Source organism: Phoenix dactylifera, chromosome 1, assembly GCF_051530095.1.
Source record: "Phoenix dactylifera cultivar Ajwa chromosome 1, Ajwa_hap1_PhDact_Kaust_v1.1, whole genome shotgun sequence".
NCBI classification, from domain to species: Eukaryota; Viridiplantae; Streptophyta; class Magnoliopsida; order Arecales; family Arecaceae; genus Phoenix; species Phoenix dactylifera.
Genome location: NC_143190.1, coordinates 12200347 through 12215616, shown reverse-complemented (window position 1 = coordinate 12215616; position 15270 = coordinate 12200347). Strand labels below are relative to the sequence as shown.

The window sequence follows — 15270 nt, the reverse complement described above, 5'->3', positions numbered from 1 at the left end:
ATTTTCATTTTAAATTTGGTTTTCAAAGCCTTAAGATGAGACCCATTACCAGAAACAACAGGGAGCTGAAAGGAAGCTCCTCGCACTGCTCGGCAGGCTTTTTCATTGAAAGGATCACAGCAACCAGGAAGCAGTAAAATGCAATCCTGTTGATGGTTGGGATAAATCAGTTGTTGAGGAGTGGAGTTAGTGCACGCTAAATCAAAGATATGATAGAAATATGCTGATGACACATGCTTTTGAAGAATAACAGACATGCAGAAATCCATAAACCTTTTACTCTGGATGATTTAAATGAATTGCAAAAAAGACGCTGCAATTCATAACAAGATCCTTAATTCGATCTGTGTCTTTTCTGGATAAGTAGAGACACTCATAATATTCGACAGTATTCCTTTGTAAAGGCCAGTTTATCAAGTCGCTGAAAAGTCAAAATGAGCTCTGAAGCATCCAAATTGTCCTAGAAGTTTCTATCAAGAAAATTTCTTTACTGCAATTGGACTCTGCGAAAAATGGATTTTTCAAATAAATTTAAAGAAAAACATGCAGGGATGGTTGGTAAAAGAACCAAAGAATATTCAATAAGCAATCACATCGGAATGGTGGGGGAAACAACATCTATCATTATAATAGAATTGAAAATATACCCATTTGAAAGTCACAGCTGATCTTATTAGTGTACCAAGATTAGCAGGGTCCTGCAGTAGAAAATTTCAATAAATTAGCAGAATATGTGCTTGATTTTAAAATGAGAACAATAATTTGAAACAGCGAGATATTCTCAGTTGCAGACACTACATTATTGACTATAATGAAGAGATAGATCTTTGAATTCTCTTTCAACCACAGGAGGAATGAAACACACCAAAGTAAAACTTGTGGATGTTGCATGGAGCATCTAGAATGAAATTTAGCAAATGTAACCATCAATAAATGGATTGATTGCAACGGGAAATAGAAACCATAGTAAAAATTGAACAATATAAAACACAGACTTTCTTTTGGCTGCTAATTACAGTCAAAAATATCTTATATGAACACATAAAAGAATTTGCCATTATATTGATGCTGGAGATCCATTCCCTGAACCTTAGAAAACAAGTTCAAGAGCAGGCTATATTCATCATAAATTTAAACAAGATGAAAAGCAAGTTAACCATACTGATTTGCCATCAATAAACAAACATATATGTCATAGTAAACAAATAATCAAATGAAGAAGGAGAAAGGAGTAAGGGATAGTGTGTGTGTGTGTGTGATAGAGAGAGAGAGTACAATAGTTCACACCAATTTCGTTGTACCGGACCGAACTAGACAGTACACCGTACCAGGCCAAACCAGACGGCACCTCCCGTACCATACCATACCGATTTGGTGCCGTTACCCAGTACGGAAGGCGTACCGATAGTCAGTACACCAAAAAAAATCCCTACCATACAGTATCGATACAATGCTAGTGTAGCACCAATACAGGGTCCAGTACCGAGATGGCAAACCTTGGTTCATATGGAGTGACTAGATGAGGATTGTAATATATTTAGAACCTCAAGACATGTATTTTAGTAATATAATAAATCTTATAACCAATCTATGGGTGGGGACAGGGATCGTAATTCCGTAACAATTAGTCAAATTCACTATCAAAATCTTTTGATGACATTAAACGAAAAATGGATAAATTGACGTATTGGTTTTCTGAGACTTCCAAAGCCCAAAATACAAAATGTGTTAAACAGCAACAAAAGTCAAAACCAGTTACTGATAGAATACACCAAATATCTTCTTTTTTTTTGTTAAAAATCATCAACACATCATCAATCAGGTTGGGTGACCAAGATATCTGAATGCGAGCTTACCTTCAAAATAATTAATAAGATCGAAAAGGCAAATAACTATATAATGCCTCTTCCAAGGATAAGTTTAAGTGAAATGCATAGCCAATTAGCCATATTATTTGTTCCCCCAAAGAAAAAGTGCTTTCAAAAATAGAATACTTTGCTTTAAGAGATGGAGTTTCAATTCTCATAGAGCACAAATTAGAAGGGAAATGTTTAGTTTGCATCATGAGATGATTGCTTAAAAGGAAGTAGGTTTCTAAGACTGCAACACATCTAGGTTAAAAGAAAGGGATATTTACTGAATCGACGGGTTCTGTTCAATCAATCTCTACTCTTTAGTCTTGCTTGGCAAATTTCATCGGTAATCTAGGGCATAAAACCCTTCCTCGTGCATTTTCCGACCTCCTGTTATTCGTATCCCCACTCATCCTCTTCCTCAGTTTTTCACTCCCTCCTTGACACAACAGAGAGGTTCCTCAGAGGAAAAAGCTCTTCATGCTTTCACGACCCTTGCTTGGTTTGTGTTGAAGGTGAGAAAAGTCACTAGATTCAGGATTTTTGAAAATGATGCAATCTCTCGATTAAGAAAAAAAATAGTTGCTACATTCCTATGTTAAGTTTTTACTATGTTTCTATCCTCTTTTCTCTCTTTTGTTCCTTTTACTCTCGAGGTGGGGAACTGGATAGGTGGACCACAAGCAGTCCTGTTTATACTCCTTTGCCCTTCTTCTGGTCGTCTTAACTTATAATAACTCCTCTAGGTCTTCCCTTTCACTCATTCATGCTCTCTAGGAAATGAAGCGACATGTTTTTCCCCGCATTCCTCCTGCAAAAAGCAAAAAGAGGATGCTCTGTTTGTCTTCTCCTTTTAAATTATAACCAAGAGCTCTTTCTTTTTATGATTTAAATGCTTACCTTTACAACAAAAAAACAAAACAAGAATCAATAGTTAGATCTTTTAAATTTCTCCATTTAAATTTCTCCAGCCTTCCATCTTGATATTGCTGCTGACCAAAATGACCAAGATAACAACCTTTAAGATTACAAAATTTTACACATTCACTCTTCCTTTTCCTCTTAAATATTTGTTCATAATGAGTATATGTTTGTTATACAAGGAGTTTGATTACTCAACAAGCCGGATTCATATTGAAACATGAATACTGTTGAAACAGCAAGCAGTGCTAAAGATGAGGAAGGTTCTAATCTATAGACAAGCTACATAGAGAGAATGGAGAAACAGGTTGACGAAATTCAACTAGGTAATGTTAAAGCCTTGCATAATGGGATAAGGAAGGAAATGTTAGCCAGCCAGCCAGCTAGCTAGCTAGCTAGCAGTAGACTTCTAAAAGCAAATGTTCGCTTTCCTATTGATTTGTTAGTTGTTAATTGATTGGATCTTTGCAGCTGTTGATTGGTCTAATGTTCTAATATTTCTTATCTAATGCATTCATAAACTAAATCTAATATTTGATGCATAGCACACATGGTTTCTTGCAGAATAATGAGGAGTTCTGAAAGCTTTAATATAATTACACTAACGAATATCGTACACTATTAGTATCGGAAGCTGTTTTATCGAATCGCTTTGGTTTCTTTTTACTCTAAACTTTTTGCCTCGTGTTTCAACTGTAGATTCTCATCATCATGATGCAAACTAAACCACTTTTCATGCATAGCACACATGGTTTCTTTGGGAATAATGAGGAGTTGTGAAAGCTTTAATATAATTACTCTAACGAATATCCTACACTAATTAGTATTGGAAGCTGTTTTATTGAATCGCTTTGGTTTCATTTTACTCTAAACTTTTTGCCTCGTGTTTCAACTGTAGATTCTAATCATGATGCAAACTAAACCATTTTTTTTCTAGATGACAAACATACAATGGCATAAACGTAACCCTTCAGACAAACACCAAGTTGGATTAAAATCTGGATCCCATTAAGGACTCATATCTGGCGAGGCGACGGTAACCAATTTTGGGAAACCATTTCCTCTTGATCCCCAATCCCCATTCAGTTCACGAAACCTCATGGGAATCTTCAACAGGAAAACTGCTAAAACAGAATCCATTAATTGCATACCAGAGAATTCTTTGGGCTGACACGCACAACCGAAGTAGAGGGTTGAGTGCACGAAACCTCATGGGAATCTTCATCAGGAAAGCTGCTTCAACAGAATCTATTAATTGCATCCCAGAGAATTCTTTGGGCTGACACGCACAACCGAAGTAAAGGGGTCACGGATTTCTTGCGGAGTCTCAGCACCATCTAGCAAAAGCAAACAATCCGTCAATTTATGTCAACACTAATTCTCTCCAGGAGAGAATTTATGAAGCACAAGCATACATATAAACTATTACGCAATTAGAAACCTCAGCAAACTCTCTGAGGGATAAGTAACAAGGACAAGAATTGCCCATGAAGAAAAAAAAATCGTAACGAAATGTACATGTTGCTGGAATTTGGACCCCGGGGCGACCACTGGGCTAGGAAGGAGGAGCTTCGGGAAGGCTTGGCGAACGGTGGCGATCCGGCGATGTGCGGCGTCTTCCGGAAGACCTGCAAGAAGCCGGTGGCTGGGTTTTTCCGGCGCCGGCCCTCCGATGCTTAAGTCAGAGAGATGACCCAAAGATAGGCAAGAGTGGAGCTCGAGTCCAAGAGTCGGGAAAATCCCCCCTTCCTCCCTCAGGAATTCCCTATTTATAGGGGGGAACAGGTTTACCTGTGATGAGATAGGGCGAAGGCACTGCTGTATGGTTGGACGTACAGTGGAAGTTAATGCTCGATCGTGTAAATCAATGTTGTCTTCGTAGGAGATCAGGCTGAAGTCCTTGAATTACTACGGAACCATGCTGTCGTTTATGGCCAAACAGGTTTGCCGTGTGGAGCTAAACATTCGTAGACAACAGGAGCCATGCGCCTTAATTGTTGAGTGAGCCACATGAGCCACATGCCTGCAAAGGTCACATGCATTGAGTGTTGAGTGAACTAGGCACTTGGAGAGGCCATACGCTTTAATTGTTACGTAAGCTTAATGTCTAGGGAGGTCATACGTATCGATTGTTGGCAAGGACAGGGCACGATTCATGAGAGAACACGATAATGGCGGTCTGCCGCTCGGATGCTTCCTAGTCGGAGGAGCCGCTTGGGCACTTTCAAGCCCTTAAGTCGGGATCCATTCGGCCGCCCCTTGCTCGAAGGAATGCTCGGTCGCCTCCTGCTTGGAGGCGGCGCTCGGTCGCCCCCTGCTCGGAGGGGGCGCTCGATCGCCCCCTGCTCGGAGGGATGCTTGGTTGCCTCCTGCTCGGAGGGATGCTTGGTTGCCTCCTACTCGGACACGACTTTTTCCCCCCAACACTACCCCCGACTTCCGAGCTCGAGCCGCTCGCAGGCTCGAGCGCGGGGAAGTAGTTAAAGTGGATTAGGGGAGAAATTTTGAAATTGTGGATTAGGGAAAAATTTTGAATTATGGTGCGCTTCGAGACACTTTAATGGGAGTGGGTGGACGGCGTCTCTTCTTTCCCGAAGTGTTTCATCATTAGTACCTCCCATTTTTTCAAGCGTTCTCGCGCCGTGAGCTCATGATGGGGCTACATGATCCGATAAGGCGTTTCCTTTTTCGAAGCATCGGTCCGAATTGAATGCTGCGCCTCAACTCCCTGGATTGACACGTGTCATGATCTGGACAGGGAGGAGCGCTCCGTCCCGCAGATCTGAGCCGTCGGTGGGATTTATATAAATCCCTGCTTAGCTGTTTCCGGCTTTTTTCCTATAGCCTTTTTCTTCTCCTTCTCAGTCCGAAGTAACCGATTCTCCGTTCTTCCATTGTCTCCGGCGAACTCCCGAAGGTGTTCTCCCCTGTCCGCCCGGAATTTTTCCTTTCTTCTCTTATCTTTCTTTTCGTCCCAATGGGTCTTGGTCCGGATGAAATCGGGTCCTCGATGAGTGAGGAGGAGGTGGAGATGGCCGAGGAATAGTTCTTTCCTCGGCTAGGGTTCCATTTGGAACCCGCCGGGTTGGGGGATCGGGTGTCGCACCCTCCCGAAGGTCAGATTGGAGTGTATTTGAAGACACTCTGAGCCGGCTTGCGATTTTCTCTTCACGGGTTCGTGAATGAGTTGCTGGCGGAGTTTCAACTCGTTCCGGCGCAACTTGCTCCAAACGCGTGGAGGACAATCGTCGGGTTTTTATCCCTGTGCATAGCACACGGGATCCCGTCCTCCGTGAATGTCTTCCGGTGGCTCTTCATGTTGAAGTCCAACCTGGGAGACGGAGAGTGACTCTACATCGCCCTTCGGAAGAGTCGGCCACTCTTCCGGGGTGCTCCGTCGTCCATTCACGAATGGAAGAGAAAGTTCTTCTTTTTGGCTTTGGAGCGGACATGGGGGTTCGACCCTAGGTGGGGGTGGAACCGGCTTAAGACCGCCAACAAGGTCCCCAGGCTTACCAAGCGCGAGCGGAAAATTGTTGACGCCATCCACAGCCTCGGGAACGACATCCTCCTGAATGACCTCTTAAGTGAGGACGCTCTGGTCAATGTCGGCCTGAGCCATGCGCGCCCCCAGGGTAAGGGCAGTGAATTTTATCCTTTTTGTCTATTCTTTTTCTTTCGGTATTTCGCTAACTTTTCCTGCTCGTCTTTGCAGATATCGCAAAAATGGTGACAAAAAACGAGGCCATCTACGCTCGGTTCCTCAAGAGGGCAGCTGAGACTGGAGGGGCTCTCCCCGAGCCCAAAAAGAAGGCGAAGATCTCGGCCGACAGGGCGGCCAAGAGGGACACTCCTCGGGTTGGGCCCCCCGGAGCCACTCGGAGGGAGGGCTCAAGCTCGGAGCCCAGAAGCTCGGGCTCCGCGGGGCCGTGATGGCGCTTCCATGCCCGGCGCCAGTCTCCCAAGTTCCTGGTCGGCCACCAGTCCGACCAGAGTGCCCGGCATCCGAGCCGGGCAGCAGCCGTGGGGCTCGGAGGCCACCTTCACCGGGGGCGGCAAGGCCCAGCCTCCCCGGTCCGCTAGAAAACGTGGGCCAACAAGAAAAGAGGCCCCATCTCCCGGAATGGGAGGTGTACGAGGGCGATTCAGCCCTCGAGAATGCCGAGACGGCGCGGAAGATCTTCCGCGTCGCGCTGCTCCTGGCGGACAAGGCGAAAATTCAGGCTATGAGCCTGAACGGCTTCTTGGAGTCTACTCGCTGCCCCGCTATTCGGGTAAGCTTATTTTTATTTGTTTTTTATTTTGGCTTTTGCGCTCTTAGCTTTCATGCTCTAATTTTGGCCTAACTTTTTCTTTGCCTTACAGCACCTCCACGAGATCGATACTTTGATCTCACTCGATGCAGACTACAAGGACTGAGCTCGTCGGTATTTACGAGCTCAAGAGGAGGCCGAGAAAAAGCTCGCAGAGGTGGAGCTCCAAAAGAAGGAGCTTCTGCTCCGGGTGGGGGCCGGTGAGGACGAGATCAAGCTCCTATCCATGGGGCTTGAGGAAGAGAAGGCCGCCCATGCTCTGACCAGGTCAGAGCTACGGTCCACTGGGGCTCGCCTGGCGGAGGCGCAATCTCTGCTCGCCATCCGCGAGCAGAGAGTAAAGGAAGTAGAGCGAAAGGCCGAGCAGCTCGAAGCTCGGAAAAAGGAGGCCCAAGAGCGAGCTCAGGATGCCGTCCAGCTCTTCCAAGAATCAGAAGAGTTTCAAGAGCTGCTCGAGGAGGAAGCCGTGAACGGCCTTATCCAAGGGTTCAATGACTTCCGCAATCAACTGCGCCAGCTCTGCCCCGATTTCGATCTCAATCAACTTCAGCCCGGAGCTGGAGTCGAAGGCCTCGGGGCGAGGTCGAGCGAAACGGCCGGAGAGGCAGCTCCGGAGGCTGCCCCGGAAGAAGCTGCTCGGGGAACCGCTCCCGAGGGTGTTGCGGCTATCCCCGAGGTCGCGCCCGAGAGCACCGAAGGCGGTGAGGTTGGGGCCACTGCCGATGGAGATCCGGCGGTTGAAGCCATCGAGGTCATCGAAGTCGAGCCCGGAGAGATCTCGGCTGAAGATGCCACGGCACCCGCCTCTTAAGGCTTTTTGTACTTTTTCTTTTCTTTTTTGTAACAAAAGGTCGGCCTTTGTCTATTGCATGGCCGAACCTTAATTTTGTACTTGGCCTCCGGGCTTTGGAACGGAAATATTCCTTTTCAACTTCGTTCTTTTAGTTCTTTTATAGTTCACTTTTTAGCTAACGTTTCTCCAAGGCTTTCTAGCTCGTCCGAGTTCTTAAACTTGAGCTCGTCAAGTCCCTGTGCTCGGGATGTCTCTGCTGCTCGGATTCCCGAGCTGCTGAGGCACTTTAGATCGAAAAAATGCCCGAGCTAGCCAAGCCCCTAGGCTTGAGCCGCAGTTTCGCGGTCATAGAGCTCAGGGCCCCCCTCTAATCATCTTATTAGGTAACTAGCTTTTGGCTCAAATCATTGAACCCCCCGAGCTCGGGATTAAATTTCACCGAGCTGCCGAGAAACCGAACTAGGGTTCGTGCGTGCGGGTTCGACAAGATTTCAGCTCGTAATCGGCTCGGCGGAGGACCCCGATATTGGTCGGGATTTTCATTTAAATATCCAACATAAAAATGAATGAAATGTGTGTATCGAATAAGACATAGGCGCCGATTAGAACATACCTTTTTGGGGTTATATGCCCCGCGCCGCGAATTGCTCTTAGGGGTACCTCAGTTCGTTGTAGAGGACGACCTCAAGCTTAATCCGAAGCATGGGGTCGTAACCCTTTGAGCTCATGCATGAAGCTGTCGCAGGCCTCAAGGCGCCTAGACCTCGATCGAGGTATCTGATATCGAGACCAAGCTTCGATAGTCGATGGAGATCGAGCCGAGCTCGGTGGTTAATGGAGATCGAGCCGAGCTCGATGGCTGATGGAGATCGAGCCGAGCTCGATGGCTGATGAAGATCGAGCCGAGCTCGATAGCTGATGGAGATCGATGGCTGCATCTCGAACTTTTGGTTGATCACGAACATTTATTTTCGAGGGGACCGCGAGGGTACTATCCCGTCATCTCGAGGTCGAAGGGTCTGGGCACACACTGTCGACACTCGGGGCATCCCGACCTTAGTCGAGGAGGCGCATACGGGGGGGCGCGAAGGTACTACCCCGTTGTTGGTGTTGAGCGCCACGGGGGGCCGCGAGGTACTATCCCGTCTTTCCGAAGTATCGAGAGGTCTGGGCACGCACTGTCGACACTCGGAGCATCCCGACCTTAGTCGAGGTATTTGATAGAGATCGAGCCGAGCTCGATAGCTGATGGAGATCGAACCGAGCTCGATAGCTGATAGAGATCGAGCCGAGCTCGATAACTGCATCTCGGACTTTTGGCCGAGGCGCCCAGCGTCGTCCGGCGTTAATTATAGGATCCTAGCAGGATCGCGTACCAGGTTGTCTAAGAATCACGAAACTTCTTATTAGGAGAAACGCGATAATAAATGAAGAATAGCAAAAATTACTATAAAGAAGATAAAACTTATGCTCAGAACAGAGAACCCCTTGAGGTTCTATTGATGATACTCCCGGAGGTTTTCGGAGCTCCAACTTCGTGGAATGGGGGTTCCTTCGAGGGATTCCAGCTTGTACGCTCTGGATCGTTAGACGCGCGCGACCCGATAGGGTCCTTCCCAATTCGGGGCCAACTTCCCTTGCTCGGTCGGCTGGGAGGCTTCGGCTCTTCTGAGGACGAGGTCTCCCACTTTGAAGGATTTGACTTTGAAGAAAGTCCGATTTCCAACGGGATGACAGCCTCCGTTCTGTACGTCAAGTTGAAGGGAGTCTTGCCGGTGGGTACGCGGAATGTGGTCCGATAAGCCCACAGGACGTTGTATAGGTCTTCGATCCACTGCCCTTTGGACTGGTCGAGCCTGGTTTTGAGTTCCTGCAAAATAGTATGATTTGTTACCTCGGTTTCTTCATTTGCCTGAGAATGTGCGACCGAGGTGAAACGGTGGTCGATGCCGAGCTCCGAGCAGAACTCTCTGAAACGAGCATTGTCGAACTGGCGGCCGTTATCTGATATGAGGATGCGGGGGAGCCCGAATCTATAGATTATGAACTTCCAAACGAAGTCCCGCATCTTCTGCTTGGTGATCCGAGCCACTGGCTCGGCCTCGACCCACTTCGTGAAGTAATCAATGGAGACGATCAGAAATTTCCTCTGCCCAGTCGTCAAAGGAAACGGTCCCAGGATATCAATTCTCCATTAAGCGAATGGCCAGGGGGAATTGATTGAGGTCAAGGGGGCTGAGGGTCGGCGCTGGATGTTGGCATTCCTCTGGCACCGGTCGCATCTCCGAACAAAATCCAGCGCATCTTTCTGGAGTGTTGGCCAATAGTATCCCTGGCACAAAATTTTGTATGCCAGTGCTCGGCTTCCCAAATGGTTTCCGCATATGCCTTCGTGGACTTCACACATTGCATAATCTGCCTCCGACGGGCGAAGACACCTGAGGAGGGGAGAGGTAAAAGATCTTCTATAGAGCTTGCCTTCATACAGTATGTATCTCGAGGCTAGGCACTTGACTCGACGAGCCTCACGCTCATCGCTGGGAGGACTTCATTCTGTAGGTAGCTAACGAGCTCATCCATCCAGCTTGGCTCAACGTCGATACAAAGAGCTGGTTCGGGCTCCTCTGTGCTGGAGATCTGGAGGTACTCCAGTGTCGCCGCTTTTGGGAGCTCGCTCATGCGGAAGGACGCCAACTTTGATAATGGGTCCGCTCTGAGATTCTCCGACCTGGCAATATGTTGGATGTGGAAGGAACCCAGAGTCGAAGTGAGGTGTCGCACCTTCTGAAGATATTTTTGCATTATCAGCTCCCTTGCTTCGAAGTCCTCCAAAATTTGGCTCACAACCAATTGGGAGTCGCTGAAGGCCTTCAAGTTCTCGACCTTCAGCTCTCTAGCCAGCTTAAGCCCGGCTATGAGTGCCTCATACTCCGCCGCATTATTCGAGGCGGAAAATTCAAGGCACAGAGCTTGTTCCGCGATCACCCCATCCTGGCTGGTGAGGATGAGGCCGGCTCTGCTACCCCCCCGAGGTCGAGGAGTCGTCCACACGTAAGGTCCATAGCTGCTCCAAAGGCCCCTTCGTCGTAGGTGCGGGCTCGGGTTCATCTGGCACGGTACACTCCACGATGAAGTCAGCCAGCGCTTGGGCTTTGATTGATGGCCTCGGACGATACTCGAGGTCAAACTCCCCGAGCTCGACCGCCCACTTCGTGATCCGACCAGCTCGATCCGATCGCTGCAGGATCTGCTTTATTGGTTGGTCGGTCAACACGGCCACCGTGTGAGCTTGAAAATAAGGCCGGAGCCTTCGAGCTGAGACGACCAGGGCAAAGACGGTCTTTTTCAGTTTGGAGTATCGGATCTCAGCATCCCTCAAAACCCAACTAGTGTAATACCGGCTTTTGAAGCTTGCTCTCCTCTCGAACCAGGACCGAGCTCACTGCTATGGGAGAAACGGCTAAATATAGGTAGAGGAGCTCGCCCTACTGAGGTTTCGTAAGCAGTGGAGGAGAAGCGAGAAGACGCTTGAGCTCTTCGAAGGCTTGCTGGCATTCTGCCGACCACAAAAAGTTCTTTGGCTTCTTGAGAGCCGCAAAGAATGGAAGGCAGCGCTCGGCCGATCGGGAGACGAATCTTCCGAGAGCTGCAACTCGGCCTATAAGCCGTTGCACTTCTTTGACTGTCCTCGAAGGCGTCATCTCTTGGAGCGCTCGGATCTTCTCGGGATTGGCCTCGATTCCCCGCTGTGTAATTACAAAGCCAAGAAACTTGCCCGAGGTGACTCCGAACGCACATTTGGCAGGATTGAGCTTCATCCGGTACCTTCGGAGTGTAGAGAATGCCTTGTTGAGGTCGGTCACATGATCTTGCGTCATTCAGCTTTTCACCAATATGTCATCAACATAGACCTCCATGTTTCGGCCTATTTGGTCTTTAAAAATTTGACTGACCAGCCGCTGATAAGTCGTTCCAGCATTCTTTAGGCCGAAAGGCATTACTCTGTAGCAGTAGGTGCCCCCGTCGGTGATGAAGGTTGTCTTTCTCTTCATCCTCCGGCGCCATCCGGATCTGGTTGTACCCTGAGAATGCGTCCATGAAAGACAGTAGTTCGTGCCCGAGGTGGAATCCATGAGCTGGTCGATGCTAGGGAGTGGAAAGCTATCTTTTGGGCAGGCCTTGTTCAAGTCGGTGTAGTCCGCACGCATGCGCCATTTTCCACTAGCCTTTCTGACGAGGACCACATTAGCGAGCCACTCCGGATAGGATATTTTCCGGATGAAACCGGCCTGGATGAGTTTGTCAACCTCCTCAGCCGCTGCTCGTTGCCGTTCTGGGGCGGCACTTCACGTCTTCTGCCGCACGGGCTTGCAGGTTGGCTTCACTTGAAGTCGGTGGACCGCTACCTCCGGATCTATCCCTGGCATGTCGGCGGGCGACCAGGCGAAGATGTCCCTATTGGCCCGCAAGAAGTTGACGAGGCGATCCCTCTCGCGGGCATCAAGGCCGGAGCCGACCTGCACAGTTAGCTCGAGGCAGTTTTCACGTAGAGGAATTTGTATGAGTAACTCACCAAGCTCCACTCGCTTTTTCTGAGGGCCATCTCGTGCTTCCAAGGTTTCGACCGAGGGGCCGTGTTCCGGCGCCGAGGCCGACGCTCTGGTTGGTTGCTTTGCTCCGCAGGTCGCCATGTAGCACCGCCTTGCTACCGCCTAGTCCCCACGGACTTCGCCGACCCCTTGGTTGGTGGGGAACCGCATAAGCAGATAGGAAGTTGAGACCACGGCCCGAAGAGCGTTGAGCCCTAGTCTTTCAAGTATAGCATTGTAGGCCGAGAGGAAATGCACCACGAGGAAGTTCATCCTCACGGTACTTTCTCGGGGGGCGAGTCCGACCGTAACTAGGACATCGACCTCGCCCTCTACTGAGACTGAGTCTCCAGTAAATCCGACTAGCGGAGCATTTATTCTCTGCAACTGCTTTTCTTCATCCCCATTTTAGAGTAGGCATCAGAATACAGAATATTCACCGAGCTTCCATTATCTACTAGGATACGCTTTACATCAAATCTATTTACAATCATGAAGATGATCACTGCATCGTCGTGGGGAGTCTCGACTCCCTCCAGATCCCTGTCCGAGAAAGAAATGGCCTATGAGATACGGGGGCACTTTGGGAGAAGCCTTTCAACCGGTTCCCCGACCGAGGCCCCTCTTCCAATGGTGCTAATGACGCCAGCGACAGGCTTGTTGGGACACGGTTCTCCAGGCTGCTCGGTGTCCTCGATTGACCTTTTCTCCTCGCGCCGGTTCCGCACGAACCGATTAAGCACTCCTCGGCGGATGAGTGCTTCGATCTCGTTCCGGAGCTGAAAGCAGTCCTCTGTATCATGGCCATGGTCTCGATGGAAACGACAGTATTTCCTGGGGTTGCGCCAGGCTCCGGTGTCCCGCATCTGGGGCGGAGGCCGGAAATATTCTCGGCCTTCAATCTCCATCAGAATCTCGGTTGGAGGAGCATTAAGTGGAGTGTAGCTCTCATACCTCTCGTTAGATATATGGGGCCGCGGTGGAGATTTCGGACGAGGCGGGGACCTTGGTCGGAGCAGTCCCCGCGGTCGGAGAGGACTTTTCAGGCGAGGCAAGTTCTTGGCTCGGTGCGGGGACAGGCTTCTGGGGCGGCCGCGCTCCTCGCAGCATTTTTTTGCTTTTTAGAGGCCTGCTCGGCCCCGCCCCGTCTGGAAGCAACAGCTTCCTCCGCCTTTGCGTACTTCCGCGCCCTGACCAGCATCTCAGTGAGGTCAGCAGAGAAATTCTTCTCGATGGAGAAGAGAAATCTATAAGACCGGGCCCCAGTCTTCAGTGCCGATATGGCAATTGACTGGTCAAGCTTCCGGACCTCCCATGTTGCGGACGGTGAAGCGGTCCAGATATTCCCTAAGAGATTCTTTCTCCTTTTGCTTTATATCAAGGAGGGAGTCTGAGGTCCGCCGCTGGGGTCGACTAGCAGCAAAATTGGTGGTGAACTGCCTGCCGAGCTGCTCGAAAGAAGAGACGGTACTAGGCTTCAGCCCGGTAAACCAAAGCTGAGCTGCTCCCCGGAGTGTTGCTGGAAAGGCTTTGCAAAGCATGGCCTCCGAGGCTCCCTGCAGGGCCATTAAGGCCCGATAGCTTTCCAGGTGGTCGAGGGGGTCGATCTTGCCGTTGTAAGACTCTATCTGGGGCATCTTAAACCTCGGCGGGACCGGCTCGTCCTCGATCTGTTGGGAGAAAGGGAACTTCGTAGTGAATTCAAGATCACCCTCACATCTCATCCTTTTGCCATGGAGCGCCTCAATCTGGCGCTCTAGCTTCTCGACCTTCTTGTCGAGTTCACTGCTATGAGGAACCGCCACTGTGGTTTGTTCGGGCACAGGTTGCCCTGGGACTGACTCAACCTCCAACGGTTGTGGCCAGTCACCGGGCCCCCTCACCGGGGGTTCTCTCCTGAAGGAAGTTCGGGCCGATTCCTGACAACGGCACCGCTCCTCACCATTAGCCCTCGAAGAGGCATGGAGACTTTGGCCCTGGGGCGCCGGTCCACCCGGTGGGGGCATCGGCGGGGCCGGGGCCTGAGGGGAAGGTGCCGCCGGGACGCCCTTAGGTTGCAAGCTCTGGACAGCGGCAGTCAAGGCCTGAACCTGTTGCACCAGGGCGTCAAACTGTTCCGGCCGGACCTGAGGGGTCGAATCGGCCGGAGCGGTGAGTTCTGGACAGAATGTCCGGGGCTAGGTGGAAGACGCCGGGAGACATTAGAAGCTCCCTTGCTTCTCAGCTTCATGGTCATGACTCGGGCCCTTCCTCTAGCGCCAACTTTGTTGCTGGAATTTGGACCCGGGGGCGACCACTAGGCCAGGAAGGAGGAGCTCCGAGAAGGCTTGGCGAACCGTGGCAATCCGGCGATGTGCGGCGTCTTCCGGAAGACCTGCAAGAAGCCAGTGGCCGGATTTTTTCGGCGCCGGCCCTCCGATGCTTAAGTCAGAGAGATGACCCAAAGATAGGCAAGAGTGGAGCTCGAGTCCGAGAGTCGAGAAAATCCTCCCTTCCCCCCTCAAAAATTCCCTATTTATAGGGGGGAACGGGTTTACCTATGATGAGACAGGGCGAAGGCACTGCCGTATGGTTGGACGTATAGTGGAAGTTAATGCTTGATCGTGTAAATCAATGCTGTCTTCGTAGGGGATCAGGCCGAAGTCCTTGAATTACTACGGAACCATGCTGTCGTTTATGGTCAAACAGGTTTGCCGTGTAGAGCTAAACATTCGTAGACAAAAGGAGCCATGCGCCTTAATTGTTGAGTGAGCCACATGCCTGCAAAGGTCACATGCATTGATTGTTGAGTGAACTAGGCG

At 49.6% G+C, this 15270-nt stretch overlaps 1 protein-coding gene across 4 annotated transcripts in view; it reads right to left on the bottom strand.

The window, feature by feature from the left end:
* The window catches only part of LOC148715055 (uncharacterized), a 30945-nt gene that overhangs the window by 15032 nt on the left and 643 nt on the right, over nt 1-15270 (bottom strand). For all 4 annotated transcript variants that reach the window (XM_088720918.2, XM_088720919.2, XM_088720916.2 and 1 more), the window contains exons 2-4: nt 3871-4111; nt 648-698; nt 50-146 (exon numbers count right to left, since the gene is read on the bottom strand). In XM_088720918.2, the coding sequence (XP_088577044.2) occupies nt 50-146; nt 648-698; nt 3871-4035 (313 nt within the window). In that variant the 5' untranslated portion in view covers nt 4036-4111. The remainder of the gene's footprint in view (nt 1-49; nt 147-647; nt 699-3870; nt 4112-15270) is intronic.